The sequence below is a fragment of the Cnephaeus nilssonii genome (assembly GCF_951640355.1).
Source record: "Cnephaeus nilssonii genome assembly, chromosome: 19".
In the NCBI taxonomy this organism is placed as follows: domain Eukaryota; kingdom Metazoa; phylum Chordata; class Mammalia; order Chiroptera; family Vespertilionidae; genus Cnephaeus; species Cnephaeus nilssonii.
The window spans coordinates 12,130,305-12,153,730 of record NC_137090.1 but is presented as its reverse complement, the minus strand read 5'-3'; the positions used below and the strand labels follow the sequence as shown (position 1 = coordinate 12,153,730).

The following is a 23,426-nucleotide window of genomic DNA, read 5'->3' as shown; positions in this document are numbered from 1 at the left end:
TTCAGAGTCAATGCCTTTATTAGAAAAAGATGAATACTAAAACTTTCAATGACAGAGACAATCAAATCTGTAACAGAAAGTCAGAGATACTTTATTTTCACTCTAAATCCAAGGCTAGGAATAGCAGAGTTGTAAAAATGGAATCCCACTTAGTCTGATTCACACGAATACTAACGTTTAATCCTGTTTTCAAAGTCCAAGAGTGAAAATTTGCAATTAAACACTGAGCAAGCCACATGTTTAGGTAATTTCTTAAAAAGTCTTAAAGAAAAAAATATGATACATGACCTAAGTTTTCAGTGGCATATATATTAACACATGTTCTGAAATCTGGTAGGTCACATGAGTCCTGAATTAATTTTTAATAATAATAATAAAAAAACAACTAACTGAGCTTTATACTTTTTCTATGCCACTATAGTTTTCTTTCACCTCATTTTAATGTCGGTCTTCACTTTATGCCGTTTTCAGTTTTCTTCCAAAAATCTTCGAACAGTAGTCCTATAATGCAAAATTTGGGGAAAAATGATAATTAGACAACATGTAAAAAGGCAAACTTTCATGACTAAGTGTTGGCCCAGTCACTAACTGCTGCTAATATATGTATATGGAATGTTTTTGTATTCTTTTTCATTATCAAGGCATCAGTGTGGTCTTAAAGCCATGTGCCTGTGTATACTTGCCTATGTGGGAATGGCTCACACAGACATCACATTATACTGCTGTTCTAGTAAAGGAATGCCACCGATAAATCAACTAATTGGTACTTCCTTTCATTAGGAATGTTCTATCCCACGCCACTAGCCCAAAGAATGAATAGTTTGTAGGTTTTAAGAACTCTGATAAACCTGATTTTTAATAGTTCTTTAAAAACCCAAATTCATTCTGTATGGTTCATCAGTTCTTTGTATTTCACAGACTGAAAATGTCTATCCTTGCTATTCACTGCTGCTTTAAATGTATCAGCCAGTGACTATTCCTATATACCTATGGTTGACTGCAAAATTCTCCTACACAGTAGGAAATATTAAACACATACCTCTTAAAGACTTGAGAATTGCATTGAATGTAACAAGGCGAATAATATGAAGTGTTTATTGTATTTAAAATTCTTTAAAGATATCTAATTCTGGGCACCACTGCATCCCTACATACAGTTGAAAAAAAATTCCATTCTGTTAACATTTGATTTATAAGTTTCACGCAATACACAAAAAACCCCTCTGTGCTTCTTGTAAAGAACAAAAAAGATACACAACAGTTAAGCGTAAAGATCACAGGCAATAGCATTCAAACATGGATGTGGGTAGAGAAAGGAGTACCTGGCATGAGTACCTGCTTAGTTTGACTGAATCCTTGATTTTTAATTTGGCTTTTCATGGGCCGCTCACAACACCAACGCTGTGTGAGGTATGGTAGTCAGCTGCAATAATTCATAAACCCTACACTTCCATCAATCCAATGCTACTGGCTCTCGAGTTACAGAACAAACTGCATTAGAATGCAAGGCAATAAAGCAAAAAACTAGAAACATCCTTGACAAAGAAATAACTAGCAGTTTAATTAAAACAAAGTAGTCCAACATGTGCCTCAGAAATATTTAAGTTTTTAAAGCAATGTCTGCCAATGTACCAACACAAGATGGACTTAATACCAAAAAGAAAAAAAAAAACAGTTCAACCTTTTTATTTAAAAAAATAAAAAGAAATGACAGCAAAATCCCTAAAAAAAGGATAATTAACTTTTCAATGGCGACTATATTACAAATGTGGGCAATAATTTCCAAAGAGGCACACTAATGGGGGCACGAGTCTGCTACAAAATAGCTGAGACAAAACAATGTACCTCAAAATGTTTTGCAGGACTACACTGTCTTTTCCTTCAGAAGATGTTTGTCTTCTTACTCGGCTTAGTTCCATCTTCATCTGTGCATACTTACGCTGCACTGTCAAACAGTAACAAAAAGCCCTAATCAAAGTGAGAAACAATACACTTACCTCTGTCTGATCTGAGGTCTTATCAGATCAGTTTTAATTGGACTGAGTGTCACCTTCAGATTTAATGTCTTCACTGGTCCCATTGACCTCATTCTTAGTATCACTTTCCTTTGATTCAGTGTTTGCGTCTTCACTCTGTTTTTCTCGACTACTGGACTTCACACTACTTTTTTTATCATCAGATCCCCTCTTTTCTGCCATAAAAGAAGACATTGATCATGGATTTTAAAGTAAAATACATGACACTTTGAAAAGTGAAACAATCAAGAGATAAAAAGACAATCACTTCCCACAGACTGTAAGTACACAGTTTGGTCAATCTATCAAAGAGATAAAATCAGTAATTTATGGAGGAGTGGGGAATCAGAGAAATCAAATAGTGGGCAAATTATCAAACTAGTGATAAGCTAAAGTACAGGTAACTCCAAATCACTGCAGAAACTAAAATTTAAGTTTTATTTAGGGTAAAAACCACCAAAAAGCAATGGGAAAGATATGGAAGACAGTACACAGAAGCTGTGTTCACACGAAGTAAATTAAGTTAAATGGGTGAAAAAAGTTGTATATTTAGTAGGAACGTTTCTCCAACTATTTTTAAGTACAAAAGATTCCTTATATATCTATACTAGAGGCCCAATGCACAAAATGCATGCACTGGTAGGATCCCTAGTGGCTGTGGGCCAAGGCCTCCCTCCCTTCCTCTGGCCAGTGCCACGCCCTGGTTGAACTCCGGGACAACTACCAGTTGAGGGGACAATTTGCATACTACGCTTTTATTATATAAAGGATATTTGAATGCCCAAGGACAAGCCCAATGAAAGAAAGTGGATCTTAAATCTCAATCCAAGTACTGAACTTTTTTATGCTTTGCTAAGTAATATTTAGGCCAACTCAAGAGTTGTTTTTCCAAAAGGAGACATTAAGTTCAACTCAACTGCAAATAAAGAATGAAAAAGTTAATCTCGATGTTTTTCTTGTACTGTTTTCTTTGGAATGGTGAGGCCTCAGACTAAAGGTAAAAAGTGGTACACAGGGTAAGTACAGTCTAGTCTTTTCAGTTCCAAGTATTACCTAACAAAAGTTTTCTACAGGAAATGTTAAAGCATCCTACAAACTTCCTGGGAAAAAACGTTTTCTCCTTACAACTAAGTTAAGAATAGCTGGTCTAGCAGACTAGTTCATAAGACAGATGCTTTAAGAGAAGCAGAACCCTTCACAGAATCTGGACAAAGGTGTTAAGACGTGACATTAGTAACTGGGAGAGGAATGGTAATGAAAACAAAATATGGTATAAGGGGCACCATCCAAAGAACGTAAGAACTGAAGAGCTTATGTGAAGGAGCATGGTCAGTCCACAACACTTGCAAATGCACAAAGCAATGTCCTAGTAGCTGACTGCAGGACTTGCTTCGTGTCTGTCTGTCCACTTATGAGAACTGTGCCAGTACAGTGTGCTCTAACTGACCTTGTGGGAAAGTCCTCCCTTTGTGCCTTATGGGCTTCTCCGGTGCACAGGTAGCTTCAATGAGGAAGAGTCGTCTTGTTGCCCCGTAGAGGACTAGTAGTCAGTCCAATAATCTTATCTTCTGCCCTATGTAAATATGGTAGATCTTAATAGTCCTAAGGACATCCACAAAGTGTGGTGGATTTTAAGGCTATGGATTAAAAAAGAAACTCTCTTGACAAAGAGAGCACTCTAAATTGGTTGGTGGTAAGAAAAATGGGTTTGTGTGAGAAATCACTTTCCATTTGCAGTTAGATAAAGTGCTTCCATCACAGCACCTGGAGTAGTGAACGCCCTCTTACTCATTAGCATTATCAATTGTTGGCTACTGCTCATATCTGGCCTCAAAGTTCAGACCTTCAGTCATTTATATACCTGGGAGTGCCTGAGTGGCAATTTCAAAAGCCAATAAAATCATATCATCACTTCTAAAAGAGGCCCCAAAGTTTAAGATAAATCTATCACAGTATACTCAGCCTTTCAAGATGGATCTGATGCAGTTTTCTCTGAATCAAGCCTTCTATCCTTCCTCAATATCTCACCAGGAAAATCCCCGTTTGTCCATATTCTAAACACAACACATCTTAGTTTACTTAAAAGTTATATTACATTCCTTGATGTCATTACAATTAGGATTATAGCTAAGCAATTCAGGACATCTTTTTGCTCTATCCAGAAATTACATAAGCACATCTGTTTTAGGCCAGTGGCTTTTATTGCTCAACTTTGATCCCAGATAGCTATGAAAGCTAGCTAACTTTTGTCCCTGAGAACCAATCCAACTATTTTAAGTAACATAATGATGTTACACCAAAGAGCTTTAGTTCTCAAAGATAAGTGATTAATTTGATCTCTGACATCAATATCTGCTTCTTAAGAGTTGACCCCTCACCCCAAAAATACATCGTACAGAAAGTCTTACAAAAATGTTGGGTGAAACTTTCTCAAAAATAAGTTATTCCTTTGTAGCCCCCTGAATCACAGAAGTAATTTCTGAACTTAAGTGGCAAATACTAAAGCTCATGGAGTTTAAAAAAGCTGTTCCTGTTTCCTACTTTTTAACATTTGCTCCATGTTGTAGAAAAAGCCAATATATGTAAATATATTTTAAAAGATAGTGAACTGATTTAAGAAAAAATATAAGCAAAAGACAAAAAAAAAGTTTACTGTTTGCGCTGCTAGTTCTCTAATTCACTCTAGCAAACACCCAAGTCTGACCCCCTCCAACCCAAAAAAACCAGAACAAGCTAGTTCCATAAAAGAAAATGATAGACGAGTACCACATGAAAGTCCAGTACAAGAAACTCCAACAGCAGCACACATATTATGTGGTGATCAAACATGGACACAGGAAGAACAGTATGGAACAAGCAGAGCCAAGAAAATTAGAAATAGGCCCTCTCATTCCTAAATGTCATGCAAAGCAGAACAATTAATATAAAATAAAAGATGCTCAAAGAATCTGAAGAAAATGCAGAAAGACCTCTATGATTCAAAGAATTATCTTTCAATAAAGGCTAAGTTAAAGGATGAAAATATCCTTGTGAAAACATGCCAAAGACAAATGAGACAGTCCATTAATAGTGCACAATAAACCAAATACTAAAATGCCACAGAAAACAAAGTAGAGAGGAAACAGCATGATGTTTCAATAGAAAATATGGTTAAAACACATGGTAAGATATTCAACTTCTGTGAACTGAGAAGTTAATTACTGCCCTAGCTGGTTTGGCACAGTGGATAGAGAGCATTGGCCTGCGGACTGAAGAGTCCCAGGTTTGATTCCAGTCAAGGGCACATGCCCAGGTTCCAGGCTCAACCCCCCAGTAGGGGGCGTACAGGAAGCAGCCGATCAATGATTCTCTCTCATCATTGATGTTTCTATCTCTCCCTCTCTGAAATCAATAAAAATATATATTTAAAAAAGTTAATTACTGAGGTACATGAATGTTACACATAAGGACCAACGCAACAGTGTACATTTACTCTGCAAGACATATTATGGAACACTACAGCAGATTTTTTTTTAAATGCTGCCAATAACCAAGTCAATATATTTACAGCTTAAAAACCCTGAAAGGTAATGTAATACTTAGAATAATCTAGGTAAGACTTCAGGTTATAAATTGAATAATGTAGTTTTAATGTGTCCTAAGAAAACACCAGGTCAACTGTCATTCTCACAAATTAGAGCAGGAGAGGGGACAATAATGCCTGTCTCCCACTGAATGGTGATCACTAATAAGTGAAAAGGAGGATAGCTTGAAAATGGAACCCTGCCATTTCAAAGAAGATTGAGGCGGCAAGAGTGTAAAAATAGTACTTGAGTAAAATTCTCACATAAACTAACCTTTCTCCTTGGATTTTCTATCTTGTTCTCTGTCCCGACTTTTGCTCCTGTGCTTGTATGACTTTCGATCCCGGCTTTTGGATCTTCTTCGATCCCGACTACGAGATCTATGCTTTCTTTCTGATCTATCATGGCTTCTGCTTCTTCGGCGATCTCTACTTCTTAATAATTTAAAATGAAAGGAAAGCAGTTTCAGCTGATATCACAAGGAGAAAAATTATATACCACTGAATAAATACCAAGATTAAACTAAATTTCCCCTTAAAAGGCAAATGAATATAATTTACTAAACCCATTTACACTAGAAATCTTAATTGAAAATCGAACTTCAATTTTTCAAATAGTGCTAAGATAGTTATCATGCTCTTTGACCCCTCTTCTTTAATCACAACTCTAATTTAAAATTTTAATTTCATATTTTTGTTTTTAAAGAATTAGTTACATGTTTTAGTTCTTAATTATGCTTGATGTTGTTCAAAGCAAAAGTAGATCATCTTACCTAAAAAAACTTGATTTAAATGTTTTCTTAGGGCCATTGAGAAGAGAAGCATTTAAAAGACCACCTAGTAAACTCATTTCCTAAGTAAAATTGCCTCAAACCTCCCCAGACTGATGGGAATTGCCAAGAATTTGTCTCGGAAGATGGATTAAGTTCACTGATTCAACTTTCATAATCCATCCTCGTGCTCAATGATACTGAAAACCAGCCCAAGTACCAAGGAATAACACTAGTAATTACTACTGTTTTTACTAGTACACTCACTGTGCGCCAGGCACTGTCTCACGTGTTCTACAAACCTGCTTCGCCTTCTTTCTCTACTTCGCGATCTTTTGTGGTCCCGAGACCTGCTGCATCTTCGGTCAGAAGTTCGGCTAGAGTGGCGACTTCGTGAACGACTTCTCTTTCTTCTCTCCCTGTCGCGAGCCCTTTCTTTCTCTCTCTCTTCCTCTTCTCTTCGTCTTTTCCTTTCTCTTTCTTCCCTTTCTCTCTCCCGCTCTTTTTCTCTTTCTTCTCGTTCTTGCTTCTCTTTTTTTAAACGCTCATCACGATCAGGTTCTTCAGTTCTTTTTCTTAACTTTTCCTAAGGAAATAAATATTTTTAGAGCTATAGCCTTTAAAGACATTGTCAAACAATGGTTACCTAACATGGAGCATTTGTAAACCAACTTAGAAAATTTTATGCCCTAACGGGAAATTCCACCACCACATACATATCATTATGTGACTAAATCCTCAGGAAAATTCTTTTCCCCAATTTCATGGAGTGCAGAAACTAGTTTTCTAATCTAACTGATTAAGCAAAATTTTATAGGGATCATCACTGCCTCAAACGACACACTAACAAAATATCACCAAGAGGTTTATATCTATATAATCAATCTTTAGCCATAATAAAATATAGTGTTAGCTATTGCTAAAATATATGTTTAAAAGAAACTTACTTTTAATTCTTCTACAGTAGTTTTAATTTTGGCATAGCCCATGTGCTGTTTTCCCATTAAATGGTCATCTACCCGGGACTGGGCATCTCCTACTATCAAAAAAGCTCCACACACTTCACAAACTTCCATTTGTTTTTCTTGGGCAGCAAAACTTTCAATTGTCTAAAATGATAAATCAGTTATAAGAATGTCTGAGGAAGAGAAAACAAATAAACCCCAAAAGAATACTTAACATTTAGAACAGACTTTTACTTTTGTGAACTGCCATTTCCCATTTCCCCCAGCCATAATACCGAGCAGCAAATGGTATACTTTTAGAGAGGGGAAGGGTGACAATAGTAACCACCTTCGTCTCATCCAGGCAATGCTGAGTCCTCACTGCTCAACTGTAACCATTGAATTACCTGCACTATCTTTGAAAAAGTTTATCTTTTTTAAAAAGCTACCTATTGGAGGGTGGGGGTATCCGTGGGGAGGGGTGTGGGATGGGAATGGGGGGATGAGGACAAATATGTGACACCTTAATAAAGAAATTAAAAAAAAAAAAAAAAGCTACCTATTTGCCCTGACTGGTTTGGCTCAATGGATAGAGCATCGGCCTGCAGACTCAAGGGTCCCAGGTTCAATTCTGGTCAAAGGCATGTACCTTGGTTGCAGGTACATCCCTAGTAGGGGGTGTGCAGGAGGCAGCTGATCCATGTTTCAAACTCTCTATCAGCTGATCGATGTTTCTAACTCTCTCTCATCGATGTTTCGAACTCTCTATCCCTCTCCCTTCCTCTCTGTAAAAAAATCAATAAAATATTTTAAAAAAAAGAAAGGTACCTATTTTATACTCTGTAAGTTCATTTTTTTGCTTAGGTTCAATAGGCTAAAGGTGTCACCTCCATACTAAAAATGTTTTTCAAAATCATTAAGGCGCCGAAACCGGTTTGGCTCAGTGGATGGAGCGTCGGCCTGCGGACTGAGGGGTCCCAGGTTTGATTCCGGTCAAGGGCATGTGCCTTGGTTGTGGGCACATCCCCAGTGGGGAGTGTGCAGGAGGCAGCTGATCGATGTTTCTCTCTCGCTGTTTCTAACTCTCTTTCCCTCTCTCTTCCTCTCTGTAAAAAATCAATAAAATATATTTTTTTAAAAAATCATTAAGGCACTAACTGAACATAATCTGAACATATCCTAGTCAGCAGTTGGGAACCAATTATATTCTACCATCAATATCCATGAATACATATTCTCTAATTAAGACAGTTTATTAAAAGCTGAAGATACTTTCAGAGTATACCAATATTCAAGATTAATATGTACTGAGTAACTTATTTTAACAACAAAAAACCACAAATAAGATGGTCAGTCTTTTTTATTTTAGCTATTCTGATAGGCGTACAACAATAAACCCAAGAGTACACATGATGATATAAGACACCAGTTGGCAAGCCAGCAGCTAGAGGCCTACTTTTGTAAATAAAATTTTATTGGATAAAAAGCCTCACCCATTTCTTTATGTATTGTCTAAAGCTGCTTTTATAAAGGCACAGCTAGGTAGCTGCCTCAGGACAGCGTGGCTTGCAAATCTAAAATATTCACTATGCAGCCCTTTTAAAAAATATATATATTTTATTGATTTTAGAGAGGGAGAGGGAGCGAGAGATAGAAACATCAATGATGAGAATCACTGACTGGCTGCCTCCTGCATGCCCCCTACTGGGGATCGAGCCCACAACCCAGGCATGTGCCCTTGGCCGGAATCGAACCTGGGACCCTTCAGTCCGCAAGCTGAAGCTCTATCCATTGAGCCAAACCAGCTAGGGCTATGCAGCCCTTTGTGATAAAAGTTTGCCGATTCTTGATGGAGAACACTAGAAAATTGTTTATAGAGGGTCTCAAAAATGGGTTCTAGTAATTCACAGCAAACAGCCTGGGTAAATCAAAATGAGGATGCTACTCACCGATGTTGTGGACCTAAGCAATTCTCTCTCTTCTTTTAACTGTTCAACTAATTTCATCATTCCCTGGGCTTCTTCTACTTTTCCTTCAGATCCTAATTCTTCAATCTAGGGGGGATTAAAACAAATAAACACATTCAAGCTCCTTTCTAACGAAATCATCCAAATATCTCCCCCCACCCCCCGCCATGCTTCATTAGCATGGTTGTTTGGGTCTTTCTGTTTTTGTTCACTGAAGTCTCCGTGTTCAATTTACCCTTTTGATTTTTTATAGCATTAAGAAAGTATACTTGACATGTAATAAGCTACTTATTTTAAAGTGCACAATGTGGTAAGTTTTGACACACATGAAACCAATACAGTCATCTAATGAAAACATCCATCACCCCAACAGATTTCCTTATGCTTCTGTAGTATCTTCTCCCCAAGCAACCACTGATTTGCTTTCTTTCACTATAGATTATTTGCATTTTGTAAAATTTTATGTAAGTGGAACTATGCACTCTGGCGGGTGGGGGGGGGAGGGAGAGGCTGTGGCCTGGCTTCTTTCACTCAGCCTAATTACTATTACATGTAATCTATCTATATAAAATCCTAATATGCAAACTGAATGGCAGAAAGACTGGTCGCTATGACATGCACTGACCACCAGGGGGTAGAGGCTCAACAAAGGAGCTGCCCCCTGCCCACAGGCCCCGACCGGTGGTGGCAGCAGGGAGTGGGACTGGCGAGCAGGCGGCGCCAGGCCAGCCAAGGCGGGTGCAAGCAGAGGCCCCAATCACCCTGCCAGTGGTCCCACAGATCGGCCCTGATCGCTGGCCAGGCCTAGGGACCCTACCCGTGCACGAATTTTCATGCACTGGTCTTCTAGTTCTTTTAATATTATTACCAAGTAGTATTCCATTGCATGAATACATCATAATTTATCCATTCACCTGTTAGACATTTTAGTTGGGGGGTTTTGTTTTTTGCCTACTATGAATAAAGTTGCCATACACATTGTATACATTGGTATACAACTCTGTGTAAACATATTTTTATTTCTCTTGGATAAATATCTAGTAGTGAAATGGCTCATGGTATCTCCTTTACCTTCTTAAGAAATATATAAAACTCTTCCACAAAGTGGTTGTACCATTTAATATTCCACCAGCAGTGTACAATAGTTCCAGTTTGCCCACATCTTCACTAACACTTGGTATGGTCAGCCTTTTTAATTTTAGCTATTCTGATAGGTGTACAACAAGTATCTTGTTGTGGCTTTAATTTGTATTTTCCTAAGGATGTTGAGCACCTTTATACATATTTATTTGCCAACCTCCTATCTTCTTTGGTTAAATGTTTATTCTAAGTATTTCCTGACACTAATGCACACAGTTCTTACCTGTTGCAGGAGTACATCAATTTTATCTGTTAGAACCTGAATTTTTTCTTCGTTTTTGCCTGTTGGGCCAGCTGCCTATTGAAGACAATAAAATGGATTATCAAACATTAAAGAACAAAAATATGTATTCAAATTCTCACATATTTGTATTTAATAATTAAAATGTTGAATCACAAGGATAGTAACTCAGTTATCTTCAATTTCTGTTAGTCAATTACATAGTTACTGATATTTAAGAGAAAAAATCTTATGATTAGCAAAATCAGTACTACATCTATAATAATAAAAGGGTAATGTACTAATTAGACCAGACTTCCTTCCTGACCAAGCCGGGCCAAAGGGAAGCCCAGGTCCCGGGTGCCGGCAGCCAGAGGAAGCAACATGCCTACTCTTGCACAATTCGTGCATCGGGCCTCTAGTTTACTAATAAAGATTGAAAAAATGCCTTTTAAATACGTTTTATGTCATTCTAAAACAGTGGTTCTCAACCTTTCTAATGCCGCGACCCTTTAATACAGTTCCTCATGTTGTGGTGACCCCCAACATGAGGAACTGTATTAAAGGGTCGTGGCATTAGAAAGGTTGAGAACCACTGTTCTAAAAGAACACAAAGTAATGAATGAACTTGAACACAAGTTTCAATACTAGAAAGTTCTCCAGAGAACAAGGACACTTTACAAAGACTGTAAATTAATTTATACTCACCCCAGAGGACTGCTGGTTTTGAGATAATGCCAAACGAGCATGGCCTCGTCTAATTCTACGTTCTACTTCTGCAAGTAAGCTCTGTAAGTATCGAAGAAAATCTCTCTCATAGCCGACTTTCATGAAACGAGAACTCTTTTCATACCTGATAAAAACGAAAATAAACAAACATTAAAATTTTTTCCAGATCTCTATCATTACAACTCACATATTCTACCTTAACAAGTCCCATAGTTGCATTTAGTCAAAAAGGTAAACTAGGTATTTAAGAAGCGATTTTCTAGTTGGCCCTCCCTCCTGGTAAAGGGAAGGTAGTATTTAACATTATGTTTGGTTAAGAGCATAGGTTTTACAATCAGGCAAATCTAGGTGCTTCAATACCAGCTCTTCTACTGTATTTGATCTGTGACCTGGACAAGTCTCATTTATAAAACCAGGGTGTCAATAAGCAGCTGGGACTTATCATTATTGGAAGCTATGACCTTCCACCACCCCCAACTAATGAATAGGACGGACCTCTATCAGGCATTCATTTTACACTATTTCCAATTATTTCTTCAATCCTTTTCCTCTTTAAACCAATAATGACTGGGAGGAAGGGAGATGGGGGATGACATCACCCCACCCCACCCCACCCCGCAAAAAAAGGTAACTTACTGTTTTCGTAGATTTTCATCATGAATTTTTTCACATGGACCTGAAGGAAAAAAAAGAGAGAAATAGGAATGTACACAAGCATTGGTGACCTTACCAACTTTTCCTCTTGCTAAAATAAAAAGAAGTTCCTTCTTCAAAAAAAGGGAAAAAGATTCATTTTATCATTTGAGTAGTCTGTAGGTACCTAAATCGAGCCTAATGAATCATGAAGCAACATGCCCAAATAAGCACATGAACACTGTTTTCCTTAGTCTTAGAGATCAGTATAATGGAGAGCAACTGTATGTTAAGAAAAGAGAGAGTGGGAGGAAAGAGAAAATTGTTCCTTACTGCCACCCAAGAAAAAAACTGATGAGGGTGTACTACCGGTCAGAATCACCACTGACATCTTGTTAATTTTGAATATTTGTACATGTAGTCAAACAGTACAAGACTAGCACCCTAGTCTCATCCCTTCCCACCTCTAAAAGGCTACCAATTTTAACTGTTAGTCGTTTCTTCTGGATATTTATAAAGTATTGTTTCTTCTGGATATTTATAAAGTATCCATATAGTCATAAATTCTATGCTTATTTTAATTGATGTTGGGCATCAAAATTTTAGATTAAATAACTATTCAGTGTTTATATTTTGACTATGTAAGTACTATTAACTGCTGAGCCAACAAAAGATGCATTATAATGACATTGAATACACTTCATACTTTGTTAGAATTCATTTTCCTATTTACTTCCAAATTCTTCTCAAACACTTTAACTCAGCAATAGAAAACTATCTCAACAATAACTTCCCTCAAGACTCAAAACACATCAGAAAATCAGCTTCAGTTTCTTCCACGAATTTTCTGTTCTCTTCAATATGGGCTGCTTATTTTCTAAGCTCACTAACAGAGTTGTCATCCTAAGAAATTCCTTTTTTGTTCTGTATTGAATACGGTATACTGGATCTCGTTTTTCTCCTTGGTTTATGCCCTTGTGTTGGCGGAGTTTCCAGGGAAAAGGTTCATGGGAGATATATTTGTTGAGACCTTGTATGTCTGAAAAAAGAAAATCTCTTTTCACCCTCACACTTTCACCTTTGGCCATAAAGCCAACCTAGATAAAAATATTTTCCAGTCAGAATCCTCAGGGTGTTTCTCCAATGTCTTCAAGCTTCCAGTGCTGTTACTGACAAACCTGAAGCCAGTCTGATTCACAATCTTGTGTGCCCCACCCCCAAGATCTTCTGAAATTTCACAATGGTGTGTCTTCTTGGTATGGATCTTTTTCACTCACTGCGCTGAGTACATGAAGACCACATTCAATCTAGAGACTAACATCCTTCAGTATTGCAAAATTTAAAATTGTTCTCCTGTTTTCTCTACCTAGCCTCTTATTTCAGCTATGAAGAGAGGTGGGCTAATATTTTAAATCTTTTCTGTCTGATTACCCAACACTCCAGCAAATTTTCTTGATTTTATTCTCAAAATTTTCCACTGATTTCATTTCAAATTTCTCCAGTTCTAATTTTAAGAGCTCTTTTTGGTTTTTCAAAAGTTTCATTTTTATATAGCATCCTATTCTTCCTGATATCTTCTAATTTCTCTGACACTAAATTTAGTTAAAACTTTTAAATTTTCTTCCATTTTCCTTATCTCTAACTCCACTAAATTCTTTTTTACTGTTATTTTTGGTTAATCTTTCATGTTGAAGGTTTTCTTCAATGTCTGACTGGTGTCCTTGCCTGGAAAACACTTCCAACATCTGACTGGAAGTTGGTATGCACAGACAGGGTTTGTCAACTAACAGGAGCTTTACCCACTGGAAAATCAGGCATCAAGACTTTCTTTTAGAAAGACTCCCCAAGGATCAGTACCTGTAGATCACTTCTCTGGAACTGTTCACTTTCTCTAAAGAATCCTCTTCTCTTCTGCCTGGGGAAAAACATCTGGCTGTATTCTTCTAGGAACAGGGCAGAGGAGGGAATGGAAAACCCCACTATTAAGAATATAGACTCAGTTAATCTCTCACAGTCTTCAATTTTACTCTTTACTGCCCTGTGCTATGTCTGGAGTCCCAATATCTAGCCTCTTCCAGCCCTAATGTGCTCCTAATGCTATAGGGCAAGCATTGTGCTTAGCGAACTTCTCTTTTATGGCTCTAAAACAATACTAGTTATGTACAATCCTTGGGATAATTTTATTTTTAATCTTGTGGTCCAGTTGAACTAGAGTCTCTTTAATGAGAGAGGAAGAATCACCATATGCACAGGTTTTAAGAGCTGGATCACCTAGACTAGTGGTCCTCAACAGAGGGGGATTACGTCGTCTCCTCCAGGACATTTGGCAGTGCCTGGAGACATTCTGGTTGTCACAATTGGGGGTGCTATTGGCATCTAGAGGCTAGAGGCCAGGGATGCTGCTAAACATCCCACAAAACACAGGACAGACCCCTAAAACAAGAAAATTACTCAGCTCAAAATGTCAAATGTCAAGGTGGAAAAACCCTTAACTAGACTTTTCCTTTTCAGTCCCGTGACTCAACTCTGCCTTCTATGGTACCTGGTGCCTCCAAATCCTGAGCCTGTCCACAGTTTTGCTGATCGAACACTCATTTCGGTTTAATATCCCCTTCTGTAGGCTAAATTTTAGGGTACAGGTTTCTCTGCTCTGTTGAGTTTGTTGCTACTCTTCCATCCACTTTGTCATCTTCCAAAAATTTGTTGACATCTCTAATGTTATCTCCTCTTCCATTTATACCATTTTTGTTTTTAAAATTTCATTTTAGTGCATAGGATTCAGGAGGGAATGTAAACAAACATGTATAATTAACTAAACTGACATTTATTAATACATTAAAAAATCTAAGCCAGGAAAGAAATTTCTTTATCAACAATCCTTTAAGAGAAAACTTTTCAGAATGGTAAAGTGCCATTTTAAATCATAAATTTGATTAAGAGTTACATAGAAAATTCACTTACCAAGATCTGAACGAGTATTTGTGAACAATTCCGCAGGACAAAAACCACAGAGATAATATTTACAAACCTAGTAAAGAAAAACAAAGGTGCTTAACTTTTAAAAAATTTTCAGTTTTAAAACTATATAGGAAAAGGTGCCAAATAACTGTTTTCTCATTTCTGGACCTTCATCTTTCAACCAAGTAAGTGTAAGAACAATTTCATTTATTAGACCATTATTAGTTAGGTGATTAGTGGCCTCTGGACTCCTGCATGTCAGTGAGATATGTAAGACTAAGGAAGAGATACCAGCTTTTAAAATCACTAACCACTCCCCCCCCCCCAATAGCAACAACAAAATATGGGAAGATATCCAGAAAAAAAGAAATATTTATTTATATTAAAAAAACCCACCAAAACACCCTACATTGTTCTTATTGTTCTAACATTGTTAAAGACCAGAACCAATTTACAGAACCAAGTCATAATAAACATAACATCCAATTTCTGTTTTTGATACTCTACTCCCATTTTAAATTTATCATGTTGGCAACAGTTAACCTGTTATTTTGAAACTGTCATATACATTTTTTCATTTAAAGATCAGGAATACCTGGAAATTTTACTGATGGGGTAAAAAAAAAAAAAAAGAATACCTGTCACTTTGTAATCTCACTTCCACCACGGTTGCACCATTTGCAACCGTGGTACCAAAAGAATTTTTAAGCCGAAACCGGTTTGGCTCAGTGGATAGAGCGTCGGCCTGCGGACTCAAGGGTCCCAGGTTCGATTCCAGTCAAGGGCATGTACCTTGGTTGCGGGCACATCCCCAGCAGGGGGTGTGCAGGAGGCAGCTGATCGATGTTTCTCTCTCATCGATGTTTCTAACTCTCTATCCCTCTCTCTTCCTCTCTGTAAAAAATCAATACAATATATTTTTTTTTTTTAAAAAAAGAATTTTTAAGACATGCAATACCCAAATTTAGTCAGGGGCACTGACCTCTTTTCCCTTAAGATTGTTAAATTAAAAAAATGACAACAGCCAACACAACAATAGCCGTGTGGTGTGAATGACAATTATACTTTTCAAAAGAGAAAATGTTTACTGTAAGAATTTACAACAAAAATATTCAGTCCCTGATAACATACAGTGTCAGGGTTCAACTATACCATGTTCACACTTTCTATTGTCATTCATTTGCATGCCTTTTATCACATATACACCTTTGCAGTTATGGTTCAGTCTTTTTACTGCCCACACAAACTGTTGGTAAAATTTTAATCAATTTTCCATAGCATGCCCATCTAGCCACATGCACAATCCCCCCAACCCCCCCCCCCAAAAAAACCCACAAGGGCCTCAGCTGTAACACTATTTAAGATTCCTCAGGCCTATGACTTTCTCCAGCCCCTAGTAACACTTGTCTTCTCTCCCACTCCTTCAGGCTAATTCCTACCAATCCTTTAGGTCCCAGTATTTAAGGGTCACTTTAGGACGCCCTTCCCGAATACCCCAGGCTGGGTTAGGTGCACCTCTCATTTGTGCTCTTCTCCCCCGGGACTCTTACCACATTGGGTTATGGAAATGCATTTACTCCTTCATACCTGCCACCAGACTGGTGTTCTCTCAGGCCAAGTGCTGTATCTACACTATGCTATACTACTATAGCTTAAGAGCAATACACTTTTGTTGAATAAATGAATGCAGGAATTTCTCCAACTTACAAGTAATAAATGAGAAAATTAAGCATAATTCATAAAATAAGGAAGCACTACATTACTAACTTAAGCTACTTTCTCCCCTTGTGAAGAAATCGAGTCTAATGATACAGTACGTACCCACATTTTCCCTAAAGCAATCAATCAAATACCTTAACATTTTCAGTATCATAATAGTATTGTCCTTTTTTTTAGTGTCTGTATTTTAGAAATACTTAATGATATCATTAAGGTTGACGTGATGAATTCTCCAAGATAATGGAAGGGGCAGAGAATATAGAGGAAATAATATTGGCCATGTGTTTATAATGTCATATTGGGTATGGGTACATGGAAGCTCATACTATTCACCCTACTCCTTATATATGTTTTGAGGAGAAAAAGCAAGCAGCAGTGAAGAACACATATTAACACACAGACTGCTGGCAATTCCGAGAAGCTCAACACTTACATACCATGCATAGAGTAAGGCAGGAAATAAATGCCTGCACTTCTGACAGAAGAACATTTTGGTGGCTCTGAATTAAAATTATCTAGTAAAATATTTGAAAGTTCACAAGTAAAAACGTGGACAGAAGTCTTAACTGTTTTTTTCTTTTCTAAGTAACTTCCAAAGTCGATGACAATGTTTGCTAACGTTTTCAAGATTTTAGAAAAGAACATTCAATTTCCCCCTTTAAAAAATGTTTTAGAGAGAGGGACAGAGAAACATTGATTTGTAGTTCCACTTAATTATGCATTCATTGGTTACTGCTTTTATGTGCCCTGACTGAGATCGAACCCCCAACCTTGCCATGTCAGGATGATGCTCTAACCAACTGAGCTACCTGGGCCAGGGCTCAATTCCCTTTTTAAATAATTAAACTTCCACAGAACAGAGGGCACACTTCAATTTGATAAAAGATAAAAGGAATCCCATTTTAGGTATAATTAGAGTCAGAGTTAAGTCAACAGTTACATAATTTCACGTTTGGGTTGAGATCTATAATGTAACAATCTCATTTTGAACTTCTAAATTCTTATCAATTCTGATAATAACAAGGCTTCTAGTGCTTTCTCTGGCAAACACTGAAATCTTATGTGGACACTAACTGAAAGTTGCTCTCACTAGGCAGTTAAAATCATATGCTTTCCTCATTACTGAGGTTGGCTAAGATTAACAAAACTTTTCAACGCAAAATACAATCTCAAGGAATAAAATATTAACAAACGAGGCAAAAAGGTGTGTCGATGAATCCTTGGAACAATATTAAGGCTGATTTCACTTCAGCTGAAAACTTTCAAATCCAAAGCAATCTGCAAAGAAGTTGGAAACGCCTGTTAAGTACTAAAAGGCCCTTCCCAAGACTCAATTTTGATAGTGGTAATATATACATCATTACAAATAAATGAAAGGTCGATAATTTGTATCACAGATGCATCTTACACTTGAAAACGAGCTTTCCCAAGTGCTGCTCACAAGGAAGAACCCAGGACTAAAAGGTGGGTTAGGAAGCAGCAGAATGAATGCTTAAGAGGCCATTATAAAATATGCAGATTTCTGGAGCCTTCCCCCAGACACGCATAATTAGAAGGGGGACAGGGGTGAGATGCAGAAATCCACATTTAAAACAAATTATACAGGTCCAATATAGACATCTAGGAACTACTTTTAACAATAAATAAAGCCCTGGCCGGTTAAGAGCAACGTCCTGATAAACCAAGGTTGCAGGTTCGATCCCTGGTCAGGGCACATACAAGAAACAGCCAATGAATGCATAAATAAACGGAACAACAAATTGATGTCGACTCTCCCCTCACCCCTTCTCTCTCTCTCTTTCTCTCAAATCAATAAATTTTTTAAAACTAAAAAACAAAATAAAAAAAACACCCACTAAGGTAAAAGCCATTTCAATCATTAAACAAAATAACCTCATTCAGCCGAGATTGCTTTCCCCAACTAGTGCAAAACTTGCAAAGAAAAATTTTCAATTACAATAGGAATAGAAATGGAAAAATATTTTGAAATATCAGGTTACAGTGATGGTGAAACCCTTACATTTATATGCAAGAGTTATCCATTACTCCAAGATTTTAGCACTAACAGCCAGCATAAAATAGCCAAATGACCCGGAAGTGATGCCACCAACTTCCCCAGCTTTATTATACCCTACAGTAATTCTGACTTATTTAGAAGAGGCCATGTGCTTTGTTCCTGGTCAATGCCAACCTTTTCCCTGCAGTCCTGAATCAGAAATACTAGTAATTGACTTTTTCAAATCCCTGAATCTGGAATGAAGTGCAATCTGTCATTAAAGTCATAAAATATTTTGGTGACAAGTACCGAAAGTTTAAATCAGCGAGATGCACTAAAACTGAAAAGGAATCGGATTTATTACAGCTGAGATGACATAAAACCTAAATTGCTATTCTGAGAGCCTCAATGCTAATGTTATAAACCTGTAACACATAATGCAATGTGGGAATAAATACCACCTCAGAAACAAAGTTTCTCCACAACACTGTTCAAAAAACCAAGGAGGTACAGGCAGAGGCTGCTCCAGTCCACAAGGAGGCAATCAAAAGCAATTTTCCCTTTGATTCAAAATTGCTAATTGTCTTTTTTGTACATCAACTAAATCATAATGTCCTTTTTGGGGGGAAAGCTTAGATGGCAAAATTACTGAGTTAAGTGGTAAAAGAAAAAGTTACTTCACTGTGAAAAAGAAATGCCTACAAAAAAAGAGGGTCAAGACAAACAAAATTACTGTCTCCTATTTAGACAAGGGGAAAACCCCCAAAATATTAAAAACCTACAAACTTTCTAAAAGCTTCACTTCTCTTGAGGTCAATGCTAAATATGTGAATCTGACACCACACAACGAATTCTACCATAACACTTCACACTTACTTTGGAATCAGGTAGCATCCCTATCCTTTAAACACACACTTATTTTAACTTGTTTTCATGCATTGCCAAAGAGATTTTACTCTGACCAAAGCCTGTGTTTAAAAAGTAAGCAACTAACTTTAAAAAAAAAATTTGTATCTGTTTAACCATTCCTTCATATTTTGATTAGCAACTGCCTTTAAATTACCATGTTGTTTGATTATAACTGCAAGCCAAGTAAAATTAAAATCCTACATCTGTTCTTCAGGTAAGACTTCAAATAACCGTTATGCTCCATGTTCAAAACACCTGAACTACATTATGGTATTTTCAGAGAACCAATTGCACAGAATGGTGAGCAGGATCACAAAGATTTGGTTTCGCCACTTAACTTGCCAACAGATCTTGGGTGAGCCTCTCAAGTCTCATCTGTGAAACTGGGGTTACAACATTTACCCTTACTCGTAGGGTTAAGAGAACCAAGTGAGTTTTCTGTGCAAGGAAAAGCCTTGACAAGCGCTCACTAGAACGTACTGCTGTCAAACAACAAACATTTAGAAACACGGGTAAACCCTACCAAGTTATGACCTCTTTTAAAGATTCATTTCCCCATACAAGCCTCCATTCAGAAACTGGACCGTTACTGAAATAATACACGGCTCCTTGACCACTAATCCTGGCCAGAAATGTCGGTCTAACGACGTCGCTCAGCCCAAATAACGGAAGAATCTGTCCTTCTCCCTATTCCATTATGAAATGAAGACGCTGGGGCCTCTGATATAATAACTCCTTCCCCGCGTTTCCCCGCCTCATTAAGGTTCTCTTCACTTCTGCCCAGGGTCCTCCTCTACGCTTCCTCGATACCAAAACAAAAACAAATCTTCCCTTCTCCCCGGGCCCGGCAGACTCCTCCCTCCTGGGCCATGCTCTCGGCTCCCGCCGGCCAAGGGGTCAGACACCCGACAGCGTCGCGGGTCCCGGCCCCCGCCCTGAGTCGAGCCGCGGGACCGGCGGGCCCAAGCCCGCGCCGCTCCCCTCCCCCACGGCGCCCGGGCACAGGCCCAAGGCCCGCGGGACTTACGCTCTCGTGGTCCCACCGCACGTTGCTGCGCTTCTCATCCGGGGCCAGGTTTCGGTCCCGGCCCATTAACTCATCCAACAACTGCGCGGCCGAAATCATGGTGCTTCCCTCGAGCGGCTGCTCCCACCAGCCCTGGCACCCACTGAAGAAAACGCCGGCGACACCGTCGCCAACCTCTCCGGCCGGCACGCTGGCCGAAAAAGCCTCCTCCAAATAGAAGCCGATAAGACAAAATGGCCGCCGCGCGGGCGCTTTCCCAGCGTGCAGTGCGCGCGCGTGCGCCCTCGGGGTCACGCCCAAGTCTGGGAGGCGAGGTTGGGCCCGCTTCCGCCGGCCCGGGGGCGGGGCCTGCTGAGGCCGGACCGCGACTCCGCCCCTCCCGCGGCACCGCCCCTCTCCGCTCCTGGCGGAGCCTGAGGCTCAGCCGCCCTGGGGCTCAGTCCACACATTTCCCTGAGCGCTTTCACGGGGAGAAATCGGAGCCTACGTCTGGAAGCTTCAACACCGCTCCGAAATGGAGAAAAGAGCCTTGTATCCCTTTGTCCCACGCCACCACCCGGTGCCATCTTCCAGTGGAGGAAACTCGTGTTCAGACTCCATTTTCCCAGCCACTTTGTGGGAATTGGGGTCCTCCCACCCCAATTCCCCTGATTCACTGGGTGGGAAGTCAAGGCAGAGATAGGCGGTTTCTACAAGCGAAGTATGGCGATTCAGTTCTGCACCTGATGCCTCCCAGTTTGGAATTATATATATATATATATATATATATATATATATATATATATATATATATTATTTTTTTTTTTAATTATTGACTTTTTACAGAGAGGAAGGGAGAGGGATAGAGAGTTAGAAACATCAATGAGAGAGAAATATCGACCAGCTGCCTCCTGCACACTCCCTACCGGGGATGTGCTCACAACCAAGGTTCGTGCCCTTGACCGGAATCGAACCTGGGACCTTTCAAGTCTGCAGGCTGATGCTCTATCCACTGAGCCAAACCGGTTTCAGCTGGATTTTTTTTTTCAATTGTCGATTCATTTATTCAATTACCTGAGTACTTACTATGTGCCAGGTACGCTCCTGAAGCTTGACGCTAAGCTCTGAACCTTTCAGACACAGCCCTGCTCCCATAGACCTTGAGGATTAATGAGGGAGACAATCACTAAAGAAGTATCAACTCTGTCAGTATAAATCGGGGTACGGATGCTAAAGCCAGATTTCCTGGGTTAGCAATCCCAGTTCTGCCATCCTGTCTTCCTTTCCCTATCTGCAACTTGGGGCTTATGATAATAACTCGAGACCCGGTGCATGAAATTCGTGCATGGGTAGGGTCCCTAGGCCTGGCTGGCAATCAGGTCTGATCTGTGGGGCCCCTGCTGGCACCCACCTTTGCTGGCCTGGCACTGCCCACTCACCAGCCCCCTCCTTTACCCCCCCCCCCCCCGAGCTCCCCACCATCTCCACCCCCTGCTGCTGCAGTTGGCCTTCCTCTGCAGAACCACCTGGGAGGGATAGGGGGACCCCCCCCTGGCACCCGCCTTGGCTGGCCTGGGGCCTGCGGGCTGGGGGAAGCTCCTGGGTTGAGCGTCTGCCCCCTATTAGGCTTTTATTATATAGGATAGTCCCCTACAGACACGAAGTTACTGTGAATATTAAATGAATTAATGCAATGAAAGGCGTGAAAAACAGGCCTAACACATTTTGAGTCCACTTAATCATGAGCTATATGGTCAGGGGGGAAAGCAGGGTCCCGTCAAAGAGTAAAAAGAAGTCTCTCTGTGGAAATGACGTAAGACCTACTAGTAAAAGATGGTAAGGCTCCAGCCAAGCGCAGTGAATAGGAAAGAATTCAAGGCTGTTAGACACGAGCAGAGCAAGGACGATGGGCCAGGTACAGACACCAGGGCAGAAAGCCCCAGATGCCTAGCAAGGGGCAAAACTGGGAACACAAGGACCTTGCCCCCAGGGTGACCTGTCCTGCTCTGGCATATCATTCACTGGCCATGTGGTTTTGGACCCCAGATATTTCATATCGACAGTCAGGCAGTTTAGACCTCCTCACCTTTCCCTCCCTAAAGACAACATCTAGGCCTCAGTTGTACTTCAGCTCCCAGGCCCAGAAAAGCAGCAACAGCCAAGTGACTCCGTGGCTGCCTCAGGACCAGCCACATTGACTAATGACCCCTTGCCCTGGCAACAACCAATCAGCGGAGACCATGACCCTGAAAGAGCACACCTGGAAAGCTGATGAATATTCTATTAAGTCCCTCCCTGAGACCTCCCCTAAGCTTTCCACCTGCAAGAAAGAGATAAATAGCCGAAACCGGTTTGGCTCAGTGGATAGAGCATCAGCCTGCGGACTCAAGGGTCCCAGGTTCGGGTCAAGGGCACGTGCCTTGGTTGCGGGCACATCCCCAGTAGGGAGTGTGGTGCAGGAGGCAGCTGATTGATGTTTCTAACTCTCTATTGCTCTCTCTTCCTCTCTGTAAAAATTCAATAAAATATAAAAAATTTTTTTAAAAAACAGAGAAATATTCCTCTGCCATTCCTTTTCCCTCTCCTTCCCCCACAGGCAATTATCCCCTGTCCTTTAAGGGACCCCATGAGGCTTACAACCAGGGGAGCAATGGGCAGTGGCACTTCATACCAGGTAACCCCCTGAACCTGTCTCTAAGGCCCCCTTTTCCCTGACTTCTCAGTGAGCCAAAGCAGTCCAGCCTAGGCTTTCCTGTTGCTCCTTCTATGCTCTTCCTTATGTTACTGTCCTAAGTATATTTTTGCTGCCATCATTGACCCAATATTCCCTTGGCTCGGTGCTGTGCAACCCTCCCCCT

The 23,426-nt window shown here is 39.7% G+C and overlaps 1 protein-coding gene across 5 annotated transcripts; it reads right to left on the bottom strand.

The window, feature by feature from the left end:
• Positions 1-20,824, bottom strand: LUC7L3 (LUC7 like 3 pre-mRNA splicing factor). Of its 5 annotated transcripts, XM_079799175.1 has the most exons (12): positions 20,590-20,662; positions 14,942-15,008; positions 13,838-13,923; positions 11,984-12,023; positions 11,327-11,471; positions 10,622-10,696; positions 9,241-9,345; positions 7,295-7,456; positions 6,650-6,933; positions 5,852-6,012; positions 2,051-2,191; positions 1-1,945 (listed from the first exon to the last, which is right to left on the bottom strand). In XM_079799175.1, exons 5-12 carry the CDS (start codon positions 11,447-11,449, stop codon positions 1,761-1,763), a joined length of 1,236 nt encoding a protein of 411 aa, XP_079655301.1. In that variant the 5' UTR covers positions 11,450-11,471; positions 11,984-12,023; positions 13,838-13,923; positions 14,942-15,008; positions 20,590-20,662; the 3' UTR covers positions 1-1,760. The 5 variants fall into 5 exon arrangements, with proteins under 5 accessions (XP_079655301.1, XP_079655299.1, XP_079655300.1 ...); XM_079799173.1 differs by lacking the exon at positions 13,838-13,923 and having other exon boundaries at positions 20,590-20,824; XM_079799174.1 differs by lacking the exon at positions 13,838-13,923 and having other exon boundaries at positions 1-501; positions 1,998-2,191; positions 20,590-20,823.
• Positions 20,825-23,426: the final 2,602 nt, after the last annotated feature.